General features: G+C 41.1%; 2 protein-coding genes across 7 annotated transcripts; both read left to right on the forward strand.

The window, feature by feature from the left end:
• Positions 1-12560: 12560 nt before the first annotated feature.
• Positions 12561-16931, forward strand: glrx2 (glutaredoxin 2). 6 transcript variants are annotated; one of them, XM_037114973.1, is made up of 4 exons: positions 12561-12647; positions 13876-13939; positions 14536-14712; positions 16033-16931. In XM_037114973.1, exons 2-4 carry the CDS (start codon positions 13877-13879, stop codon positions 16195-16197), a joined length of 405 nt encoding a protein of 134 aa, XP_036970868.1. In that variant the 5' UTR covers positions 12561-12647; position 13876; the 3' UTR covers positions 16198-16931. The 6 variants fall into 6 exon arrangements, with proteins under 6 accessions (XP_036970868.1, XP_036970864.1, XP_036970870.1 ...); XM_037114969.1 differs by lacking the exon at positions 12561-12647 and adding an exon at positions 12654-12860; XM_037114975.1 differs by lacking the exon at positions 12561-12647 and adding an exon at positions 13097-13356.
• A 229-nt stretch (positions 16932-17160) lies between these two features.
• Positions 17161-24838, forward strand: uchl5 (ubiquitin carboxyl-terminal hydrolase L5). The gene is made up of 11 exons (XM_037114968.1): positions 17161-17390; positions 17854-17917; positions 18002-18107; positions 18762-18887; positions 20470-20531; positions 20782-20912; positions 21150-21213; positions 21481-21583; positions 23467-23580; positions 23879-23977; positions 24474-24838. The coding sequence occupies exons 1-11, from the start codon at positions 17315-17317 to the stop codon at positions 24516-24518; spliced, it is 990 nt and encodes a 329-aa protein (XP_036970863.1). The 5' UTR covers positions 17161-17314; the 3' UTR covers positions 24519-24838.
• Positions 24839-25681: the final 843 nt, after the last annotated feature.

Below are 25681 nucleotides of genomic sequence, written 5' to 3' on the forward strand. Positions count from 1 at the left end.
GCTCATCCAGCACGGAGTCATTGCTTCTTTTTTTTTTTCTTTTTTTTTTTTTTAGTCATGCAGCACATTCTGTATCCTCACAGCCATGCAACATCAGACGTGTGCCACCTGGGTAAGGAAAAAAAAAAAAAAAGAGCTGGTACACTTTCAGGTGCCGTGTGAATAGAGTCAACGAAAAGGTGAGGTTTGGGAAATGGAGCCGGCAGATAAGAGGAGCAGCGGCTGTGAAGACGAAACGCGGACTGTCGTTTCCTGGAGAATGATCTCAGAGAGTGGATCGGGGGGGGCGTGTGCAAAAATCTTCTGGAAAAACAAACAAACTGTCAATCACGGGTCTTTACAGACAGTGCAGACCGCTCATTCTGATCAAACACTTGTAATCCTGTTATGAGAAATCAGCCTCTCTCATGTAAAAATAACACGGGCGTCACACGCCTGCTTTTTCAAAAGGAATAAATAATATGCATACTAATGACAGAACACATCCAGCACCTGATTTCTTACATATGAAACACATTCATTATTCATGCGTTTCTTCCTCTCAGTGCTCTGATGGATGGATGGATGGATGGATGGATGGATGGAACAAAGAGCCTGGCTTCTCTGTCTTTTTTCTTTTCTCTGACGAGAATGAGGCTCGGCACGCTGGAACCTTGCCGTCTTTGACTTCAGGCCGGCGGCGCTATAACCCCACGGCACCAAACCCGGAGGCCCCCGCTAGCCGACGACCCGTTCCTTTTTATTTATTTTTTCTGCTGATGCGCTTTTCCCCCGCGAAGAAGATTACCGCGCTCCTGATAAAGTGTTTAAGTTGCCGCAAGGTCACCGTAATTCCTGCTCCAGATAAAGCAACACATAGAGACCTGGGGGCTCTGAAGCCGGCTGATAAAACTGCACCGGGGAAGGATTGGTAGAAAAGATAAGAGAGAGGGAAAAGAATGAGAAGAAGAAGAAGAAGAAGAAGAAGAAGAAGAAGAAGGGAAGAGTTGGGGGAAAGATGGATCGCCAGCTTCCACCGCCAACAGGACGTCGTCTGCGACTGCTGCAGGCCGCCCACACAGGAACAGCGGCAGCGACAGGCCGTTTACTTATCTACCTTGGCCCACTGAGCCCCGGGGGTCGAGGATTAATACAGATAAATGCTGCAATTTCTCCCCCTGTGACACCACTGCGCACTGCATAGACAAATCAGTAATTGTGCCGTTCATGACCAGCTTTTACAAAACAAATCTCATACTGAAGTCGAAAATAAAACCTGCGTGTGCCAGGCGACCTGACATCGAGGAGAGCGACTGCTTGACGGCAGGTAGGAACAGATCAGGCGAGTGCAGTCGTGTCCGGCGTGGCAGCTGCTGCTGCAAAGTGCCTCACTCCTTCACTCCTCAGTTGATTAGACCCTGTCTCTAAAAGCGCCCTGTGTCAGGCCACGTCGTCGCCGTCGAGCAATACAACAAAGCAACTCTGCCCTCTTCAGTCTGAAGCGGGGATTACAGCGAACACACCCTGCTCAGCCCGGGCTCAGACTTAACACAGCACAGGTGGAAAATGAAGGGAAGCTGGTTCCTTTTACACTCTTTTTCTTTCTTTCCTTTTTTTTTTTTTTTTTTTTAAAATGCTGAATTAAAGCGTGTGATATTACAAAAAAAAAAGACTGAATTAATCTGTCACTAATTTATCCCGGCCATTTGCATTTTCATAATACATTCACAGCTCGGCCCGCGCGTTGTCGTCAAAATATCAATCAAGTGTTCGGGGGACGGAAAAGTTTTAATGGCTTGACTCACCTGAAAAACTTTGGCGGTATCGCAGACGGTGAAATAATAACTGTGGGTATTAGGTTTTTAACACCCGTCTGATTTTAAACGTCAGTCGGACGTGAATCCGACTGAGTGGGACATTTTTTTCACATTTGCACGACTCTGCAGCACGTCGAGCGCGTTACCGCTCTGATGTGATTTAAAGACTGTGTTTAATCAATTCCGAGAAAATAACACCGTGTGCTACAAGGTGCTGTTGACCTGATTTGTGGGGGACAACAGCACTTCACATTGCGGGGCGATACAGATCAGTGGAAGTAGGGTTCAGTAAGCGTTGCAGTGTCGTCCGGGGGGCCGTTTTATTTGCCATCTTGTATCAAGAGCTCCAGGATTACTGTGCTCAAGGAGCTGTGAAATCTCTTCCGACACCTCGAGCCACTGAAACAACTGGTGTCCGCCTCTCCTATCAGAGAAACACACACTGGCCAGCGTCCATCCTGAATAACAAGGAGACAACACACACACAACCACTGTCTCACACACACACACACACACACACACACACACAAGCAGTCAAAAGAATTGGGACCTGTCCTTTTTAGACTTCTAAACACTAACCTGACATGCCACCAATCCAATTTGTGTCAACGGCGGTCCCCTCCACCCGTCCCCTCAACGGGGACAACAAAAACAGCAATTCGTGTTGACAGCAGTCAGGAGAATACTTACTTGACACATTGTCGTAACCTTCCCTAAAACAAATGTCACCGTCAATACCGCGGCCCGTCTCGGCTGACACGAGCCATGTCCAATCTTTCAGCGGAGACATTTAAAAACTGAAGATGACACACGAGCAGGAGGACGAGCACAGAATTCCTTTAAAAGCTGGAGAATAAAACCGCGGACGCAATGTAATCCTTCATCTAGGCGACAACTCTCTGTAAAATGCGAAAACATTTTTGTTCCCACTGAACTTTGTACTGTTATTCTGGACAAGCTGTCCACGTTATTTTCTCAGCCCTTTGCTGACATTTTGATATACAATTGCAAAAAAAAGAAAAAGAAGCAGCTTAAGTTCTGGAGGGTTTAAGCGTCCTGATAATACATAATTGAAATAACAAACAGCCTGTTCCCAGCCCCAGAAAATATCTCTCATAAATAAAAATCTGTGGCGCCTCACACACACACACACACACACACACACACCACCTTCAAAATACCCACATACAGACAGGGCTGGTGGATGTCTTTCCCTAGTTGCTACAAATGTTGCTTAAAGATCAAGAGGCACACATGTGAATAGTACATGAGTAAAGGTAACTGATATTAAATGTACCTCAAAGGCCATTTTCTGGCAATAAAAGGACTTAAGTATCAACTAGGGGCCACTCAGTAGAGTGCATACCTTTGACATGGCCCATCAATCCCCTTTAACTGAATCAAGTCTAATCAGCATCGGCGCCGCTCTGATTATCTCAGCACATTGTTTGCAGGTGCACGTTTCTCTCTGCTTGATCTGGATTTCTTGTTACTTCAAACTGTTCTCACTCATAGATACCAGCCACCTAAACATCCAGTACCCATGCATTACTCCTTGAGGAAAAAAAAAAGCAAACAAATACTTACAATGTTAAAGAAAGTGAGGAGAACCTACCTGGATCTGACCCTTTGTCCAGAACCCCACATTCATACAGAGATGGTAGTGGCTGCCACGCAAGGTGCCGACCAGGAGACACATCAGGAGCATTTCTGGGGTTCAGTATTTTGCCCAAGGACACTTTGGCACGCAGACCAAGGGAATCGAACCAGCAACTTTTCCCATAACAACCCACAGGCTCTGGCCCTGAGCCACAGCTGCCTACACAAGGCCGCAGCCCATCTTGCTTCCATGATTTATGGAAATCTGTTAGATTTTTGTGCAATTATGCTGACAAGCCAACCTACCTATCTACTAATGAACGGACACAGGCGATAACATAACCTTCAGTGTTAAGTAGCAGAACATGGAAATAGTCAAGTAAAGTACAAGTACATAAGATTGTTATGCTATGTTACGTTTGGTCACATTTGTGGTTATCCTTCCTCACCCTCAGACGCATCACCAGATCTTTCCTTGGAGGCTATAGCGACATTGTTAGAAACATATGGGATGATAGAAGCTTGACTCACATTTAGACATTTTAATATGATAGTGTTACATTTCATATCTTTAAAACTAGAGCCTATACATCCAACTGTGTCTCATCCTCCTAAATACTTTTCCGCTTGTGATAGAAAATATTGCGCGTGTCTTCTCAGTGTGTGTGTGCGCGAGGATCATGTGTTTGCAACATGCGCTCAATCATTTTGACAGCGTTTCAGAAGACAACGGGCAACCGGAGAAAACCAAAGAAAGGAAAACAAACTGTATGCCTGATTGCACCGTGACATCCAATCGGCAACCAGAGGCATGAATGTAATCAGGACCGGCTGCCGGATCTGCCAGGTCCTGCTGGCGAGCTGGTGATTGTCCACTGGAGGAGGAGGAGGAGGGGGGCTGTATGGAGAGAGGGGGGCGACAATACAGCCGGGATTCATGACAGCCTCCCGCGGAACCTTGTGGACTGATTACACCTCCAAGAAAATGCATGCGGCAAACGGATATTAAATCAACACAGCTTATTGCCATGCCAGTGTAGGACTGAGCCCGAGCGTGGGCAAAATGCATCTGCAGCTCACCCCTATAAGCACTTCAGGCAGTGGGGGAATTACATTTGTATGGGGGCTCGGGATGAGTTAGGCAATCTTCCTTTCCACGGCAATGATTAATAGTGATGGCCCCATAAATTGTTCTGTCTGAGAAATATATTGCTGCCATAGTATCTGTTGTTTTGCACTGGAAGGCCACTCTGCCTTTGAGGGCAGCGGTCGGATAAGCAGTCAACAGCTGAGTGCGGATGCGGGACGATGCACTCAGCCGGCGGCAGAGCCAGGCCGGAGCTATAATCGGTGATTGTCACTTGCCACGGACACATTTTTTAAAGCTCTTTGGTGTGAAATGAAGCTCCCAGAGATAAAAAAATAAATAAATAAATAAAAATCAGAGAGCAATCTGGTGGCGTTATCTCATTACATCTAAGCTCACCCTGTATGCTCTTACCGCTCAGATGCCGTCATCTGAACAGAGGGGTTTGTGTCGAGTCAGTGTGTAAATAAAGGGGTCACTCATTTTGAGGTCAAAATTGAAGTGTTTTTTTTCTATCACATATGGCTTGCTCCATATCTCACATATACACCAGTATGAGGCCATGAGGCTTTTATTTCCTGAAAATCCTAAGAGAAAATGGTGATGACTCATCCTGCACCGGGGGCATGTACTAATTTTCCATCTCATAAACACTTTCTGTATTTCATGACACTGCTATGGATGTGTAAACAGAAGAACGTCGCCTGGGGAGTTTGTTGCTATGGACCGGACCTCACTGAATAATGTACAAAAACACAACTTTACAATTTTACTCGGTGATTTGGATGACACCGGGTCATGTTTATGGGGGAAATATTCTCTGTTTTTTCTTCTGCCGCCCTCGTTGTGCTCTGCCCGGAGCAGCTCTGGACCGATAGCTTCACTTGTTGCTGAAGTAACTGCTGACAAACATGCTGCTGATGAACACCTCCAGACCGGAGCCGTACGCCGCCTCGATGACGGAGGCTAGTTACAGTGGTGAGGCGGTTTATGGAGTTTCCTGGTGGACAGATACCCAAAGCCTTTGCTGGCCTTTGGCTTTGCTGCCAGAGCCAGAGCGACACTGCTGCTAAACGTATTTGGCTGCTGGAAGCTCGGTAAGCAGCCCTTGCTGACTCAGACCCAGGTCGGCTATAGCAAAAACCACCTCTGTGCTGTAGTATCCTCGTCAAATTGGCCTCAGTCCTCTGGTAGGCTGAGCTGTTCCATCGGGGGTCCAGCCATGTTCACAGGGACCTCCCAGTCCATGGAGGGTCAGCATCGACGAGTCGGCGGTGAGGGGTTTAAGTGGGGCGTAACATATATTTCACATGATTGACTGCTGCTAGTTTCACCGGGAACATGTAACTATGCCAAAACAAATAGCGCTCCATCAGCTGTTTCATGAGGACTTGAAAAACGTACGTAAAAATGTGTTTGTGAAGGGTTTTTCTAATTAAGAAGAACGTTTTGTCTTTACGAACTCCTTTTACGTCTTTAATGAATAATTAAGGAATTTGTCATATATCTTAAATAAATGCGTAATTGAAAGCAAAAGTAATGTACATTGATTGCTTTACTTCATTTGTTAATTAAAGGCTTTTTGAATTAAAGGGTTACGCCACAAATTTTAGTAGTAGTAGACACGCGATTTGTGGCTCCAGAGGAAGCTGCTTGTAATCTGAAGAACTGCCTCCAGTTTTTAAAAAGGAATGTGTGGAATTAAATAAGCAGTATCTTTGGTTCTGCTGAATCGATCTTGATGATTTGGTTTTTAAACTGTTCATAATGAGTACAGCAGTGTTTTCAGGGTGCAGTGATGGACGAGCTTTTGCAAGCCTGGCGCCTACAAGACCCAGAATGCAGTCAGCAGTCATTTTAAACTTATGACCATCTCACAACTGGTACTCCATCATTTGTTGAGAAAGAAAGTAGTTGGTTTCAATGTTGGCTCAGTCTTGACCCCTTTGGACTTGGTCTTAAGTAGACTTAGATTCAGCCCAGACTGTCCTGACTGCACGCTGACAGTTTTCAAAACACAAAAATCAGTCTGGCTGCAGCTCCGACTGAAACCCGGGAGAGAAAGAAAGGGAGAGGGAGAAAAATCACAGTGACACACACTTTACTTATTCGCATGATAAGTGCTATAGATTTTAGTGTTAGCTCATCGATGAACTGACCAAAAATGAGTTATTATGCACTTTGCCGATTGCCTGTTAAGCAGAAACTCCACAGCACTCAATCAAGCTATGACCGAGAGCTGTGCTTTGATCAATGGAGACTACAATTGAGATTTTTCAATAGTATCAGGCTGCTTTGCCCAGAGCGACTGCTAACTGTAGAGAAGCTATAATCATGAAGTCAGACATCTGAAGACTCAACACTTTCTGACCTCAAAAGCTGAGATGACAGAAATGAAACAATACACGTGGTAAAAATATAAAACTGAGGACTATTTATTCTCACTACGTCTTTCACAGTGTGTAAAAATAAATGGAAAGTGAACCCTCTTTCATTATTCCCTGCTCCACTGCACATCAAAATGCCCGAACAAAGAGCGTCGAGCTACAGGACCTGCTTGGGAAAAAAAAAATGTTCTGCCTGCAATACACGATTGGCACGCTGACGTCAAAATGGTTCCCAAAGAAGTAAATGCCAATCAGCGGGTCAGTCAAAGAGCCTAATCTGTGAGTGCTTGTGAGACACCTCCAGTGTTCAGAATGAGTCAGAACCGCATGTCATTAGGATTTGTTCACGGACGTGTGATTTTTCAACATTTTTCTTTTTTTTTTTTTTCTTTTTCTCTGCAGGAGGAGCAGACTGTGGAGGGAAATCTGACTCATCTTCTCACTCTTCCACACATAAGAAAAAAACAAAAAAAACCCTCTGCCTCAAATCTCTCCAAAGTGTGGATAATAGGGGGGGCTGCGTCCGACCATTCCTGTAACTTTCAGACATTCACACCCACTTCGCGCAGCGATCAGGCCAGCTGTGAGGAGGTGAGGAAGCACCCAGGGTCTGAACGTCTTTCTAGCTCTCTTTATTTATAGACATATAACTCTGAACAGTTGCACAACCTTCTGCAAAACTGTGAATGCTCCAAAAATGGGTGCTGTTGTCGCCTTCCAGTGGGACCTTTCAGAACACCTATAATGAAGATATTATATGTAACACTTCAGCATTAAAATATCTCTGAAACATGACTAAACCTTTGTTATAGGATTTGTTGAGTTGTTTACTCACATTGTTCCAAAAGTTTCTAACCATCAAACTAGAAGAATCTTGTTCTTTCATGCAAGGTAAGTTAAGCATAATGTCAGTAAGAATTTAAAATATCATCTCGTCTATGATCAGAGTCGCATTAAATAGACTGTCATCAGCTACAGTGGTTTTTTTAACGTGGAGATGGCAACTCCCATAATCCCACGCTACTTGTTATATACTTTGTTAGAGAGTGGTGTGGCGACAACGTATTTTTGGAGGCCAACCTGGAAGCTAGCATCGCCCTGGTTCCCTCGCAAAAAAAAAAAAAAAAAAAAGCCCATGGTATTTTTGAACTGGATTTTGGATGATCGCCAGAAATAATCTCTGCGGCAAACGTAGATTTATGATATTTGCATATTTTGTTCAGCAAGATAATCTCCATAGATGAACACCACTTTTGTGATTTTCGAATTGGAAATAAAATGGTTAATGTCAGGTTCTAAACAGTCTACGTGACTTAAAGGTAACCACGTCTGACACCATTACTACATTTGCCCTCCGTGAATTGATCAAGTTAAAATCATTTTGAACTAAAGTCAGCCTTCAAAGACACACTGGCAAGTAGATGAGTCTCCAATTGTCATTTAATGTCAGTGGTTGTCAGCATCCACTGTTCCACTCAAGACATAGTGCTTTATAACTCAATTGTGGGGCATTTAATGATATATGTCGCAGTGCAACAGGCTTCAATACGGCGGTCACCACAGGCCCCTTCCTTCTTTTTTTGGGTTCCTTGTGACGAGCATGCACCTGGTGTTTCAGTGGGTTTCCATCACCAATACACATGGAGTGGACTGGAGGATGTGATAACCATGACTGTGACAGTCTCTTGTTACTATCACTATGATGGACAGGTTTCCAGTCCATGAACAGATTTCCATGGCCGCCTGTCTTTGGCACAATATCCGCTGGAATGGGCTCAGACACATTGTGATTTTTATCACAACCAAATGTTAAACCAGAAGAGGCAATGTCAACATCTCACCCCACGCTGGCTCTAATTTGTCAAAGGGAAGCATCAGCCGCCTAATGCCAATGAGATGTGTGAGATAGATCACACTAATGGCTGCTCATTCTTTTCAAAGAGACAAATTATCCACAGCAAATGACTCTTGAGTCCTCCTTCTGAATAACGTTGGAGTTCTTGGTTTTAAAGTTTTGCCCCCGAGGCTGATCTTCTTATTGATATGTGCGCTCACTCATCGTCATTAACTGTTGTTAATGCATGGCTTCCTGTTACGGCGAAATGGTTTGCATTGTTTATCGTATATCACATATAGCCGGCGTATTAAATGTGCTGAGATCATTCTGTATACATGGGGGCATTCGGCCATATCAAGAGACTGTATAGATGCTTAATGGCCACATCTACATGTATCATAAATTATTTGGTTCCATGACGCTCAGCAGTGCGAATACAACCCACCAACAATTTGTCAGCAGATACCGACGTTCCACATGTCAGGATTTCATTGCAGCTTGAAATGTTTTTTTTCATGCCTCATTACTTAACTGTTTTACATGGGGGGGAGTGCACACGCTTTCCTGACCACGCCTGAAATGGCACATGAAATACACTCTTTAAAATTCTTGTCACTTTTAAGAGTTTTTTGCCCATTGCCATATTGTCTCGCCAGTCGAGGCTATTCAGTGTTTGTGCCTTGTCTTTCTACTGGGCCGTTACGCCTGAACCAGAATGAGCTTAAATTGCCTCTGTGATGTTTGATTTGACCGGTAATACAGTATTTGTCAATAACAGAATTTAATGGCGTGACATCGTCTCCAGTCAGAGGTTATGTGCCTGTCAGAGCAGGGTGATGTCCATCACCATGGCAACCCAGCCAGTGGCAATCATGTTTTCTCTTCCAGCATGACCCCGCTCTGGTGAAGGTAAGATTACCCAAGTGGAGGCTGTGCTGGTTTGATCTACCGAACAGAGATGAGTCTTAAGAAGTGCATCGAAACACACACACACACACACACACACACACACACACACACACACACACACACACACTCACACACACACACACACACACACACACACACACACACAAACACGCATATCTTGTACGAAGATGATGGATGACACATTCTCCCACAAGCAAATGATTTTCTTTTACTAGAGGTAAAAGGTTTTTGCACTTTAAAATCTGAACTGAACACCCCGGCAGGACATTGAACCTGACCGAAATGACTGGGACTGCAGATATCAGGACTATCCACCTTCACTTTTATCTTGCATCTGTGCTGTGAGCTGGTATTTGAACCCCAACACTGTTCTCCACTGTCCTTAATAACATTTCTGGATATTTGTCAGGATATTACCCACTCTAGGGCAAAACTGCAGATCTCTTTGATGATGTGGATCCATTCTGAAATGATGCATTTCTTGCTTGGCTTTGAAAAAAGGAAAAAGGACAGTATCTGAAGTGAAGCACTTCAGTGCTGCCTCATCAGATATCTTTAGATTTGTGATTGATTCCCTAGCCTGTGAGCCTGTTCTGGGATAACATGGTAAATGGGGAGTAGTCACTTCTGAACTAATGCATTTCCCCCCTGCATTTGCAGAGGGAGGGGAAATGAAAACCTTTGAGGATAAGAGAGGAAATAATCTGCATTTGTAACAGCTTTGATGCCTGTGCTGTACAGGCAGATTGTGGTGACAGGGGAATGTTGTGTCTGCATTCTTTAACCTCAGCACACTCAGTTTTATTAACACTGGCCAGGGCCACATTGTCACCTGTATTATTACCCTTTTGCTCAAGAGTCAGACTCTGGTAATGCTTCCTGAATTCACCTGCAAGAGCCTTTCTGTAGACACTCTTTCTGTTCCATTATGGAGACATGCCATGGTTACTTACACACTTATTATACCAAATATGAATACCAGCTTTTTTTTTTTTTTAATAATTCATCAATGATGTTATGGACACAAGTCGAGATACTTCTATTTTACATTTGTTTCAAATGTAATAACATTTTCATTACAAAGGATAATATCAACACAACAGGTTGAGTGAAATGTTGAATGTTTAAAAAAAAAATTGAAAATGTTAGGTTTTCCTATGTCCCACTTTTTGCTTTCATGACAGCATGTACTCAAGCTCGCATGGATCACAGAACCTGATGACTCATGTTACCCAAGCATGATTTGACAGTTTTCCACAAAGCTTCTTGTTCTGTCACAGAATGGTTGCCTGGTCACAAGGCTGTGTCCAAAATCACCCACTCATTCCCTACTCCCTAGTCACTACATAGTGGACTATATAGGGATATCATCAGCAGAAGAAAAAATGCACTTTTGGACACTGCTCCGGCACCGTTAATGACATGACTACTGTCGCGCAGTTGACACGTGAATTGAAACCTCCATTTGTTTGTCTGCAGCAGAATGCATGATGGTAAATATTGCTTTGTTAGTGACCATCGATTGTTCACTACTTTTTGCGATGCATTGTGGGATAAATTGAGTGCACTATATAGGGTATAGTATTTCCTACTAGACATTCAGACAGCACTACAAAATGGCGTAGCAACTATGTAGTGCACTATGTAGGGAGTGGTGAGTTATTTCGGACACAGCCACAGTCCTCACTTTGGTTCTTGCACAACATCCATGTTTTACTGCTTGAAACAAACACTCACGGTCTCCCGTGTATCTCTTCTTACATTCACCCTTCTCTTACTGTACATCCGCCTCTCTCTTACTGCCAGAAATCTCAAACTTGGATTCATCTGTAAATAGGACTTTTTTCCAGTCATCCTGAAATTCTGGAACTTCTCTGACTACCTTGAGTGTTTGGCCTTGTTTCCCCTGCTGAGCAGTGGTGTACAAGCTGATATTTGTCCTCTGGGACCTTTACAAAAAAGCTTCCTTTTGACAGGACCTTTGCTGATTGGAGTCTTGTGTTGTTTATTTAGCAAATACTGCATCTGTGATTAAGCTGCTTTTCAATCTCTCAGGGAACTTGAACTGTCTATGGAGTAGTGCAGGAGTGACAAGGGAAGCAGGGTGATCCTCACAAAATGCCTATGGGATTTTTTTTTTTTGGATAATAATAAACTCTGTGGCAAACAACCCAAAGTTTATACACAAGTTTATACTTACATATGCTACTCAAAATGAGTTAGGGATATTGGGATATGTGTATTATGTATGTGTATGGATATGCAATAAAAGTCAAATGAAAAGTTGTTTTTGGGAACCAAAATTATTCACAAAACACAAAATCAAAATTCAGATATGTCACAGAATAAACAAACAATAGATACTAAAATATCCTTCACTGAGTTTGAGTAGTGTATTTTGTTCAGCAAGATAATCCTCACAGATGAACCCCCAATTTAAAGCATAAATGCAATTACCTGAAGTAAAAGTTAGGCTATACACCACAGTCACAACACAACTTAGCCTTTTTCTACACCATACTATGCACAATTTACTATAAATTGATCAGTCTACTCTTCGAAAGAAAAGTAGAAAAGAAAAAATGCTAAATTATTTCCGGGTATCAAGGTTTTCCTTTGGACACGAATGATCCAGTTTTTGTAAAGTGTTTTAGAATACCATGCATTTCTCCCTAGAAATTTGAGTCAAGCTATGATTTGACACTCATAAAGATAGTCTTTGCTCAGGAAAAACAAAACAAAACAAAACAAAAAAGAAAACAACAACAACAAAAAAAAAACGTTTATGTGAAAATATGAAACAATTTCAATGTGGTCTCAGACATTCAGTCCCCACTGTACATACTGTCTAAAAATGAACCCATTATGGCATCTGGACTAATTGGAAAACATTTAGCAGTCACATGTGTAATCACATGTTTAGGCCACGCCTCCACGTTTGTATTGTGACGTTTGGACGTTACGTTCAAACTGCGGCCTGCGTCAGAAACTACTTCCGGTGGTCACGTAAGGTAGGCTTCAGGGGACATAAACATTGCACACACACACACGGGGCGAAAGCACACGTAAAGTAACAGGGGTGTTGTGTAGCTCCACATCTGTCTGTACACTAACCGCATGTTTCATCCCGGCCAACAGCTCGATTACTTTTTTGCTGTTTATTTTTTCAGCATGTTTGCTCGAGCAGGATGTCTTCCCAGGGTGGCATGGAGCGGCTGCCGAAGGTCATTCCCGCTAGCTTGTATATAAAAAAGGCTAGCTATTAGCTTGATAAATGAACTATATACAGCAATGGAGGAAATACCGACACTCCAAAAGACGTACTGAAACGCTGGACGCCGTTGTTAGTTCACAGAAGTCAGACAGGCTAGGTCGTCTTCGCTGCCGTGCGTACAAAGAACCTTTACCATGCCGAACAAGAATGTTTCATAATAACCTCACACAGTTCAGTTAAATCTAAGTGAAACGCCATATTAATCGACAAACACACATTCGTTGTAACCTTCACAACTCAACAGGCCCCTGTGGCAAATTCGGCATGCATGTTGTCTACCAACAATCTAGTATTTCACACAAAATAACGTAATTAGCATGCCTCTTGTTGACAACGTTAGCTAACCTAGCCTCTGCCATTTCCCACAGACTGGGTGGCGTTGGGCATTAGTGAAGTCATTCGGATTAATCTGATTTCACCGAATTAAGTACCGTAAGGTGTATCAGGTGTGTACCGAATTTGCAATGAGGTGGTCACGTTTCATTGAACATTTGAAGCCACGTGTTCCAGTTGTTGTTCTTTTTCACATTACCGTGCCTTCTTTAAATGGCTAGATCTCAAATGGAGTTCGGCATGTCGCCTACCCTCATCAAATCTGAGCTAATTAGTACTGCGAGTGAAGAGCATGTGTATTCCTAATCCTGGATTACTTCGCTCACAAACCTTAATGCAGTTGTAGCCTGAAGTGAAACGACGGGTGAAATCAGTATTTGCGACCAGAAGAGTGGACATGGGTATTTTCAGACCAGCAGTTATCCTCCAGTTAAATACTGTTTTTATGCTGCTTACCATCATTCAGTTCCTTTCTTGTGATGCCTTCGCTGGTTTAAGGTTATTGCAGGAACCTGGCTATTCTGTCTTGCGTTAATCCTTGTAGTGTGTGTTAGTTAGATTCTAATATACATCAGCACACCAAATGCCTAAATGTTTCTCCATGCTTACATATTGTGCTTTGTCTTTTTCAGAATGGGGAATTTTACATCTTCCACTACTGCGGGGTCCAGCACAGCCTGCGTACAGTATGTTCAGGTAAGGAGACCTTGTGGTACAATAGAGTGCTGTGGATCGCTCAGCAACCTAGTTCTGCCTGTGCTTGATCAGTTCACCATTCATTTTTCTATGTTCTATTTGTTTTTGTGTATTTCTAGATGCGCATGTCCAAATGTTGACTTCTTGCTTGTTTGTTGGCGTTTCCTACAGTCAGCCACCATTTCTGTGGACTGTGTTCAGTTTGTTCCATCACCTGTTTTGATGTTTCTTTGTACATTTTTAAGTCAAAAATCTGTGGACCCAGAAGTAGCAGCTATAACTTCATATGTGAAAAAGCAAACGGTATCCAAAAAGTTATCACAGACAAAACCCTGGAGTGACCCTGAAATTTCTAGTCTAGTCTCGTAGTCTGCATCCCCTCTATGATGAGATGAGGGTTACATTTGAATCGCAACTTCCAAAATATGTATGATTTTATGAGTTGTTTAATTGTAGAGTATGAATATTTCCACTTCTGTTTACTCAATTGCTGAATTTGCCTTTGACTAGCAAACTCACTCAAGATCTGTTTGGTGTAGTCTATCCATGTGTTTGAGTGATATTTTATCAAGTGTTGATCTTGCCTGACCTTTCAGGAAATGGTGGCACAGAACTGCGTCGTGATATTTTCCAAGACGACCTGTCCTTACTGCAGAATGGCCAAGAATGTGTTCAATGAAATTGGTGCGACCTACAAAGTGGTTGAACTGGATGAGCACAATGATGGGAGGAGAGTGCAAGAGGCCTTAGCTCAGATGACTGGTGCCAGAACGGTAAGAGCCTCATGTTGTAACTTGGAATGGTAATATAAAGGAACTTCAGACGTTGTTATTTCAGCAGCTATTTTAAAAAAGAATCAAAACATGGATATCTGATGGTTAGTTTGTTCTGGCAGATCTGCATTTAAGTTAAATTTAGGTTGACTTAACTAATATTTACTTAGGCCTGCAGCCAAGAATTGGGACATAATCTTGATCAAAATAGCTGAATCTGAGTCAAGAAAAAGACCAGGGGAAGCTGCATCTATTTCTGACCATAGTCTTTAATAGTAGCAAAAATGGAAATAACAATTTGATAGCAATGGTAATTTGAATATATGGTATAACATTCATTTCCAGTATGAAATGGTTCTGAAAAAATATAGGAACAATTACATGTTAGGAGTAAGGTCTAACAGTACTTAACACTTCATAATAAACATTTAGGATCTGGGGTGCAGTGACAATATACAAGTTACTTTTTGAGCAAAACATTTTTTAAAATAAATAAACACATACTTCTATCTATATGGTCAGCTCAGTGTGTTTTTCTTCTTTTTCTGTACAACTGTTACAGGTGTTGGTTAGATTTACAGTCTGCAGGCACAGCTCAACTCTGGTCAAAGATCAACTTAATAGTAGTAAAAGGTTAATGTAACATATCTGCCTTAAAATGTCAAAAAACTACTGACGTTTGTTCACAAGTGATTTTAAAATGACAGGCGATCTAAGTAAATGAGTTAAACCGGTAAAATGATAACCAAATCCACTTGAAAACTTAAGCACAAGTGCCAGTCAGCAAAACATTTAGGTTAATTTTGCAACATATGGTTGTAGAACAAAATGCAAGGTGTTTCCTCTCTTGTTCCACTAAACAAAAAACAACTGTCGATGGTGGATTATGGAGGAGGACTTGTTAAGAGTTCTCGCAGCCTGAAGAAAGAAGCTGCTCTGTGGTCTGCTACAGCAGCAGATACTTCTCTATAGCTTGCCAGACGGGAACACTGTGTAAAGGCTATTGTGGGTGTTGTCTTTTAGTATCCTTTAGGTTTTGTTAAAGTAAATAGAACAGTAGTTCAAACTGAGGAATTTTCTTTCTTTTTTTTGGACTTCTAGTACTATTATTTACCTAAATCTGTATTCAACGTGATGAAGTAACAGCTTTGGAGCACTCATTCTTATTTTCCATGAGCTGCCTCAGCCAAATAATGAAGGTTGTGGTTTAAAACTATAATTTGATATTATGAAGTCAAACACAATATGAAGGAGAGTTTCCTTTGCTTTAGAAATGCTCATCCCATGGTGCTAATGTTGTGATATGATTTGTGTGTTCAGGTGCCGAGAGTGTTCGTTAATGGAAACTGCATCGGGGGTGGCTCTGACACCAAACAGCTCCATCAGCAGGGGAAGTTGTTGCCTCTGATCGAACAGTGTGCTCCCTGCTGCGCCGCGACCGGCTCCGAAGGCTCGGGCAGCGGGCAGTTCGAGTCGGCTAAATGACTAACCGTTCTTGTAGTCTTTTATAATCCTATTTTTATTCAATGTTTGCTTGATCTCATGTTACAAGTTGTACATTGCTCAAACACGGCTATGTTATTTATATATCAAAGTGTGTCGGATACTTGATTTTAGGCTATATACATTTTCATCCAGGGATGTACAGTATTGTTATTATTAAAGCTGCCATCTTTTAAACAAAACCTGTGAATAGTGGGACTGCTTCTCATATGTCTCTTTTGCATGGTTGTTTTATTGGACAATACTGCTTGCGGTCATAAAAAAGCATTACCTCTTTAAGAATCATGGTGAACAGCACAGGGCTGTTAAGTATAGACTTTGATTCAATATCAATCTTCCATTAATATTTATTTAAGGTCATTGTCTATATCGTGTAAGATTTAAAGCATTTTTGTATAATTTGTTCAATTTATTTTGGTAAGAAATTGGCAATTGCATTTTTTTTTTGAAGGAATAGTTGTTTGATTATATATATTTTTTTACTTGCAAGTAATATTTTCTTCTTCAATGTGTCTGATTTATTTTATTTTTTAGCAGTAACTGCAGTTGAATTACTTTAAAGTCAGGAGGGAGGTGAATATCCTAATGAATCTTGTAGATCGTAGAATATGTCGATTCTTTTATGAATGTATTAAGTCATAACTTGTTAACGTTTTCTTGATGCCTTGAATGTTTATGATTATTAATTTTAAAAAATGAATGGAAGTTTAAAATCAGCCGCCCACGTCTGTGCGTTTTTCTTGAAGGGTGCTTCATTTTTACCCATCTCCTCGTAGGAAGGCGGATATTGTTCCAGGCTTATGGGAGAGACTTTCTGTAGCTATACGTTTCTCATTCTAATGTTTTAGTTTGCAAAGGTTGATTCTTTTAAGTGGTTATCTAAATGAAATGTTTGGAAACTGGATTTTAGTCAAATATCTGCCGCCTCCTTACCGTGTACGCCGTGACATAAAACGTGCGCACCCACACTGCAGCGCATCTTGGTGAGGTCACTCCAGTGCTCCGGTGAAATTAGCTTGACTAGCGGGTGTTCTGACAAGCTAGGATATTAGCATCTTGTTTATGTGCACATTAGGTTAAGGAAGGAACATTTTGAAGAATGGCTGGAAGCGCAGGAGAATGGTGTTTGATGGAAAGCGACCCCGGCGTGTTCACAGAACTGATTAAAGGTTTTGGTGAGTGACCGGTAACTTACCGCTAGCTGCCAATTCAGTGTAACGTGGCTGGCTAGCTAGCTAGCTGCTCTAAAGCTAACGGCAACTACAATATTTATACTAAGCATGTGCTTATGGAAAAAAGGGAAAAAATGCTCTGTGGATAAAAGTATTTTAGAGGCTTTGGTGCCTCAATAGTAACACAAATGCTGCATGCTTCAAAATGGTGAATATATTAATTGGGCTGCAGTAGCTAACTTAATTGGGCAAAGCTAACTGGCTAGCATTACTCAGCGTCCAAAACAACGGCGCGTGAAAACAAACCCTCAGTCATGAATGCCATTTGTTGTGTTTTGCTCTGCTGTCAATCCGACAGCGAGGAAAACTGCTACTCACTTCATCTCTGTTAACTCTTGGCTTGCTTAAACAGTTAACACTACACGCGTACATGAATACTTCGTGTTTCTTTTTTTGTCCTTGTCAGGTTGCAAAGGCGCCCAGGTTGAGGAGATCTGGAGTATGGAGCCAGAGAACTTTGACAACTTAAAGTATGTTCACACTTGCAGCTTAACTATATTACATGTTTCTCTTATTAAGACAGGCTTTTTTTTAACGCACCCATTCCGTTGCAGACCAGTTCATGGGTTGATTTTCCTCTTCAAGTGGCAGCCAGGTGAAGAGCCAGCAGGATCGATCGTCCAGGATTCAAGGCTTGACCACATCTTCTTTGCAAAACAGGTCCGTTTTAGTTTTGTCATTTAAAACACCTTACGCACCGAGCCTACTGATGTTAGCGTGACATGACTGTTTTGCAGCCTTAACACACGTAACTATTTATAAATTCAAGTCAGATAGCAGAAAAAAATGGCAGCCTCTACCCACTTCACAGCTGTGTACTTGCTGGTGTTTTTCAGTCATTACTTTCAGGCACATCTCCAGAAAGAAAGATGATGATTGAGCTTTAAAATTCTTTCCCCCATATACTGACACCAAAGGGTGCACATAAGGTAACCAACAATAGAGAGAACAATAGAGAAGCCCTTGTGTAAGTGCAAGTCATTATCGTCTACAGTGCAGAGTTGTTCAGCCAAATTGAATACTGGATTAGATAATGAATTTGCGGTGCTTCTTAATTGACCAGGCCTATGACATTAAGCACTCAGGCCACAGCAGAGAGTGAGGATGCCTCCTCTTACTCTGGCTTATTCTTTCGTACACATCATACAGAGAATTCTTTTTGGAGTATTTATTTAACTTCACATGAATTGGCAGAGGGTTAATTCTTCCTAAAATTGTTATCTATGCAACTTTAAGGTCACATCATTCAACTTCCAATGTGCTAACATATGCACGAACATCAGGGTTTGTTTAATTGTTATTTTGTGTTTTCAGGTTATTAACAACGCCTGTGCCACCCAGGCAATAGTCAGCGTTCTGCTCAACTGCTCCCACTCTGACATGTTGCTTGGAGACACACTGACAGAGTTCAGAGAGTTTTCACAGAGTTTCGATGCTGCTGTAAGTTTTTTTTTGGATCTCTTCAATTCATATTTTGCATTGTGTGTATTTCTGCAGGAATTGACTTGTCTATTCATTTCATAACATGGTTTTCCATTAGTGTATGCGTTATATGAAAATTTGTTTCTACCAGTAATAACATCCATCCAGAGAGATCTTCTCACAAGTGGACAGCTTTGATTGTGAAGTGTGAATGCATGTATGAGGACACACTTAAGATTTGCCCATTCAGAACGCAGTGTTTCTGCATGTTTGTACTGGGCCACACTGATTTGTACTCGACCGATGTCCTTGGCAAAACAAGATGACGCTACAACAGCAATCATAGTAGTTCACACAGTGTCTTATCTGTAGTGCAGATTATGTGTTGGGGCTCTCTTGACCAGTCAGTGTTAGCCGCAGATGTGTGTGAATGCACAGTTGGAACTAATCTAACCATTGAATTAGTAATTGCTATATCACCAGACTCCCTTAAAAAATCCCAACATTTTTAGAGTGGTTCAGTGAGGAGAAATAAAAAAAAAAACAACACTTTATAAAAGGCGAATGCCAATTCCAAATCATCTGTGACTTTCTGTGTAATCAGCATTAACAATGTCATTAAGGTTTTTTTTTTCTTGTTGATAAAAAGTGGCATTTTGTTGTGGCATGGTTGTACCAGCCTGTCTGCAGCTCTGTGTCAGAAGTGTGCCTTACCTGTCAACATTTAGCAACTGTTTAAACAGCTGAAGTCTCCTTTCATAAAATACAATATTTTGTTAACTGTAAACCTAGCAAATCTTACTATACAGGAAATGGTAACATTGTGTCCCCTTTTGACCCAGTGATGTGCGTGATTATGTGCATATACAGTAGAGCGAAGTGACGGCTGATTACAACTGGTCACGCAAAATGCACATGAAGACGCTTTCTAATGCTAAGTGTGGACTAACAGACTATTTAGCTGTCGGCTTTTGATCGGATCACAACAGACAGAGGATGTTAACACCAGATGTGAGCAGGCTACATGAACCTGCCCCTTGAATGATCTCAGCGTTTGTATTGTTACTCAATAAGTTATACATTATTATTACCCTTTCAAATAATGTTAGAAGTGCTTTCCCTCTGGAGGAGTAATTAACTACACAACCTTTCATTTTTAACACTGATCCTCTTACCTTCAAAACTGCCATGACTCAGTTGTCTGTGCCAAGAAAATTCTGATGAACAAGGCGGAACGGGTTTATGATGCTCAACTCCTCCTTTGGTTTGAAAAATATTTGAAGTAGAGTGAACTCTTTTATAAAATAAAGCCACTAATTTATTTTTGTTTATGTTTTAGTCAGTTAAAAAATGGCTGCAAATGACTACGGCACGGCAATAATTGCTATTTGTTGAGACATGATGAGGAACATGTTATTCATTTTTTAAAATTTGTAATATTTAATATTACTGAAATTGAAACCCTGATTACATCCATGACTTGTTAATTGAAAAAGGAATGTGTAATGTGTCCCATGCAGCCGTTCATAACACGGCTGCATGTTTTAAGGAAAGGGTTATACAGCCAGCATTCTAATCCTGCATCTCCCGCTCTCCCCAGATGAAAGGTTTGGCTCTGAGCAACTCTGAAGTGATCCGACAAGTTCACAACAGCTTTGCCAGGTAAGCTCCCTCTCATATCATATCCAGCCGGAGAAGCTTTGTTTGATTGGCTTCATGTTATTTTTAGCTCCTCATTTTAAGTCAGCTTTTGGTCCATTTGTTGCTAAAGCACCAGTCTGTCTGAGGTGGATCATTTGTTGGTTACTTCAAAAGTTAGTCTGTGCTGATTCTCTTTATTTTCTAGATGGCAAATACAAATATTTCATGATTCTGATTTTTATAATTGTGCGACTTTGTTTTGTATTTCTAGACAGCAAATGTTTGAGTTCGATGCAAAGTCGTCAGCAAAGGATGAAGACGCCTTTCACTTTGTGAGCTATGTTCCTGTAAACGGTCGACTATACGAGTTGGACGGGCTTCGAGAGGGGCCAATTGACCTGGGTAAGCAGAGAAATGGAATTTGTTATTTTTCTTGTATTGCTTTATGTTTAAAGTCCCTCAGTGTCAGGTTCTGCTGTCCACAATTGATTTTCTTCTTGCTGGCTGTGGCCCATTTCCACTAAAACTGTCTGTTTTATGATGACTTACAGTGTGTGCTTTCACTTACTCTGTGTACAGACACCGGCAGTATTATTTATTCAGTATGCCATATTATTTTTATTATTTCTTTCTCACCAGGTGCATGCAACCAGGATGACTGGATCAGTGCAGTTCGCCCAGTGATCGAGAAGAGAATACAAAAGTAAATATCTTTCTTTACTTATTTTAAAGTATTTTGTAGGTTAATTGAATACTTTCTATTTGACTTTGAAGAGAAAGAGTGTAAAGAATATATATGCAGAGACAACCTCTTTCATCTCATTTCATTCCTTAACATTTTCTATGGTTTCATATCTTGTAAAGTGAAGAATGTATTCTGACTTTCTCTCCCAAATACTTTACTACTTAGATTTGTCTTGACAGTGTATCATTCTGTACTTGGTGAAAGTGTATTTTTTTCCCTCTTCAGGTACAGTGAAGGAGAGATCCGATTCAACTTAATGGCCATTGTGTCAGACAGAAAGATGATATACGAGAGAAAAATTGCAGAGCTCCAGACCCAGCTCACTGAGGTGAGTGGGAGCAAAAGAGCCGCATCTGGCATGGACATGACAAAGAATAATGTATTTTTTCACTCTGTCGCTGTGAGGCTCAATATGAAATGCATCATTTGTCAGCTTTCAGAAGTGAGATCATAACTACGCTGTGGTCGAGTAAAAACAAAATGGTGTTGGCTTTGTATTGGACTCCCTCCATATATCTGTTTATCATGTTTGTCACGTTGTATTTATCCACCAAACATGATGTGTCAGAGGCAGCTGCTCTGTTCTTGATGAAACCGTAGTGAAATGATGCAATTGGCAGCAGAGTTGCAACATTTAGAAAATAACACTGATGCACCCCTACTATGGATCATGGAGATCTCAGAATATTATGAGAAGTAGTGGCATTTTTCAAACATTGAAATCAGGAAACGTTTATGAATATTTTGTGCACTTCTCATTTTTTTTTTTATTTTTTTTTTTTATAATTATGTCAGAATGTACATCTTAAAGCCATTTGTTGCATTAAATGGTAGCTTTTATGACTGTTGAAAGAGGTCAAAGAGTAACGTCATCACAAGCTAATTATTAGGTGATGTCGGAAGCGTGCTCTGTTACACCTTTCACCAACCACACCTAACAGTGATGTCAAGGGATACTGATCACACCCTGAGCACACATCTGCATTTCTGCTGCGTGGTTAAACAGCCACTGGAGGTCAGCAAACACAAGCTTTTACTATAGTTCCTGACAGCACTTGAATGAATTCTGCAAGTCCAAGCACACATGCCAATATACTGAAGGAGTGGAGTGTATTCTTAAATTTTTCGTATTCATTATATTCATAATCCAGTAAACATTATTACTTAGGAAACTCATACATATATACTTCAGTTTCCCATCCAGCAATGCAGAGGTTGTGCTGGCTTTAAAGAGGTGTCTCACTGCTGAAAAGTTGGCCCTTATATAAAAGTGGTCTGCCTATACAGTAGAATGGAAGCAAGTGTATGTTAAAGTGGTGCTACTGTTGTGCTACCTACAGCTCTGTATTTAAAAGATTCTGACCTCATACTAGAAAAAGTACAATGGCACACCACTCAGTCATTCTTTTTAAATTCCGAGCTAATCCATCTACCCCAATTTCATGAAGGAGCAGTTATCTGACATCACACAACAATGGGAAAGGTGTTAGGATGTGTTTGTAGACAACAGTATGTTGTCTGTCTTGTGAATGAAATGTTTTGATACATTTACAAGTATAAAAGTGTGTTTTCCATCCTGTATTTTGTTTATATATGGACAGAGGCTGCACTGCTGAGGGTTCACTTGTGTATTCACTTGTGTGTGCACATGCCGAAGAGACATCGCTTCGTTATGGTCAGCCAGGTTCTTTTTGGTAACTTTTGTCATCGTGCAACTGGAATGCTTTGAGTTCTAATGATGGAAATTTCCACTATGAAATTCCAGCTGCTGTAGTTGACAGGATCATGGTTCATACTTGATCAGCACTCATTGTTTACTGTTTTGATTAGTTTTTTTTCAACCTCTGTTTTCCCAATACAAGAAAAGGCAACTAAAAATATGTTTCTGCACAGATTTTAGGCAAGAAAAAGACAACAGAGTTGCAGAATCTTGGTTTCTAGTTTATTGGGACTGCCTCATTTTGATAGATTGATCTAAGTTTGATTAGATGTTTCTAACTTGATCCGAGGGGGGGGCGGAGGCATCATGGTTGTATCGCAGCTGTGGGTCAGGAGTAGAGCCAGTGTCTTGTTATCGGAAGGTTGCTGGCTTGATTACCCTGGTCTCCATGTCCAAGTGTCATTGGGCAAGACACTAAACCCTTGCAGGGCAGCCACCACTATTAATGTATGTATGAATTAATGTAAGTCGCTTTCCTCTTCTGTTCCCAGGATGAACCAATGGACACAGACCAGAGTAGCACGTTTCTTAGCTCCATCCAGTCAGAGATTGCAAAGTACCAGCTCCTTATTGAAGAGGAAAATCAGAAACTTAAAAGATATAAGGTGGGTTTCTGCTCAGTGCCACTTTCCCTACAATTACATGCTGTTTTTCATGTGACATTCACTGTGATAGAAATACAGGGAAACAGCCCATTAACCTGTAATGGAAATGTTTTTTTTCCTTTGAGAAATACCTTTTGAATAACCTTGAGTGCATCATAAATGTAGAGGCTGTGTTTCCTGCTGTGTTCTCAGCCACCTCTGAATATACTTAAATCACAGAGGTCCTGTTCATTTCCTTCCAGCACATCAGCAATACCCAGTTTTCCCTCACTTGTTGGATTTATGTGTTTCTGCACAGATTGAAAATATTCGACGAAAGCACAACTACCTCCCTTTCATCATGGAGCTACTGAAGACACTGGCAGAGTACCAGCAGTTAATACCATTGGTGGAGAAGGTATGTTTTTATGTTTTTTTTTTTTTCTTTTTTTCTTTTCTTCTCTTTCCACAACATTTACTTTCAGTTCATGCGTGGCATGCTTGATGTTTAAAAATGTCATTACTTTTAATGAGATATCTTGGTTGCCACCATCAAGTAGTTAAAACAAACTTTAAAGGACAAATAATGAAAGACTTTAATCAAAGATGAAGGTCTCAGGAAGGAACAATAAACAAACTAACATGAAAATGCCAAAGCATAATTTAAGAAGCATGTGCTCAAGTGTTTATTCTGTCTAGCAGAGGACAAGCATGCCATGCCTAGTTCATGACTAAGACCTTTTAATACCATTTCTCTGTAAGGTATGTTTTAATCAGCTACAGTAATTAAAAAGAAAGTTCTGGAGTGTATGTTTTCAATATTGATGACTGGAGTCATAAAAACAGGTTTGTTTACCAGTTCCTCTGTAAATTCTGCACTCTAATGAAGATGTCTTTGGGTTTTTTCTCTCCAGGCGAAGGAGAAACAGAGTGCCAAAAAAGCCCAGGAGGCCAAGTGAACAACAGCACGCACACACACACACACGCACACACACATCCAGAGCCCAACAGTCACTCTTTCATCACTGAGCCACCTACAGATACTGTACATCATCTGTCATATTCATAGTAATGACCATGGATGATCTGCAGCACTTCCTCACCGTGGCATCCATTGAGAACTGCACTGCAGGTGTAGCAGAGAGACTGTCTGGCAACATGCTCTCTACATGTGTGTCCATCAGCTCTAATGCATGATTGAAGGAAAAATGTGCTCAAATTATGTTCCGTCTTATTTTCATAATAAAATGTTTAGATGTTTGTGAATTGGTTCATAAAAGTTTGTTTGACTGATTTATTTTATTTTTTCCTGTGTGTCAGTCCATTTTAGAATTGTCTGCATATGTTTGTACCTTCATGCTTCTAACTGAAATAGACCAACTCAGTTGTCAGACTTTGAGGTAGATCTTTGCTTCCACCTACTGGTGAAGCTGAGGAACAACAAGGTTTGTATTCACAGCACATTACTAATAGCCACCTGCTAAGCCTTTTTTGTTTATACAGTTAAACTTGTAAACTTATTCAACGAGAATTACAGTATTTTTAGGATGCTGGATGCTCGATGCTCAATGACTTAGAGGTACAAAAAGTTTTGTAATTGGTCCAGTTGATTACTTCAGCCAGTAGCTGTGACACAGACTGCTAATGCATAAAATATTGCGGCAGTGCACACTGTTTCCCCCGCTACATCTCTAAAGTCTGCCCTCCATCTCACTCCTGTCCCTATACCACCGCATCTGCTTTCATAGGTGATTGTCAGAACAATGGAAAGATTGGATTTTTATTTGCCATGTATTTGAATGAAGTGTGTTTTACAATGATAAAATTACAGGTTCTGTAAATGGAGTCTGGTGGACTTGGCGAGAGCTGTAGCGGCTGTTTTTTTGTGTTAAACAGAATCCTAAATAAAAAGCTCAGTCTCTACTGGGATCCTTTCTGTAATATTGTCAGACATTTAAATTCTGAGTGTGAGAGGAACACTTTCAGGGCCCGATCAAACAGAATGCAGTATTTGCAGTGAGCATGGTTTTTCTTCCAGTTGTTTTCCATAGGCAGGGCCTAGCACCTTGATTGCTTCGTATTTTAAGATGCTTGTGGTTTTCCAGGAGCACTCTGAACGACT

This window comes from Acanthopagrus latus, chromosome 11 (assembly GCF_904848185.1).
Source record: "Acanthopagrus latus isolate v.2019 chromosome 11, fAcaLat1.1, whole genome shotgun sequence".
In the NCBI taxonomy this organism is placed as follows: Eukaryota; Metazoa; Chordata; class Actinopteri; order Spariformes; family Sparidae; genus Acanthopagrus; species Acanthopagrus latus.

Bases quoted from the DNA above. Each gene is read 5' to 3' on its own strand.
- uchl5 (XM_037114968.1), top strand. From the start codon at position 17,315: ATGGCTGGAAGCGCAGGAGAATGGTGTTTGATGGAAAGCGACCCCGGC. The intron at 20,913-21,149 runs GTAAGCAGAGAA...CTTTCTCACCAG, and splicing joins AGAGGGGCCAATTGACCTGG to GTGCATGCAACCAGGATGAC. The intron at 23,581-23,878 runs GTGGGTTTCTGC...GTTTCTGCACAG, and splicing joins AGAAACTTAAAAGATATAAG to ATTGAAAATATTCGACGAAA.
- glrx2 (XM_037114969.1), top strand. From the start codon at position 12,754: ATGTTTCATCCCGGCCAACAGCTCGATTACTTTTTTGCTGTTTATTTT. The intron at 12,861-13,875 runs GTCATTCCCGCT...TGTCTTTTTCAG, and splicing joins GCATGGAGCGGCTGCCGAAG to AATGGGGAATTTTACATCTT. The intron at 13,940-14,535 runs GTAAGGAGACCT...CTGACCTTTCAG, and splicing joins CCTGCGTACAGTATGTTCAG to GAAATGGTGGCACAGAACTG.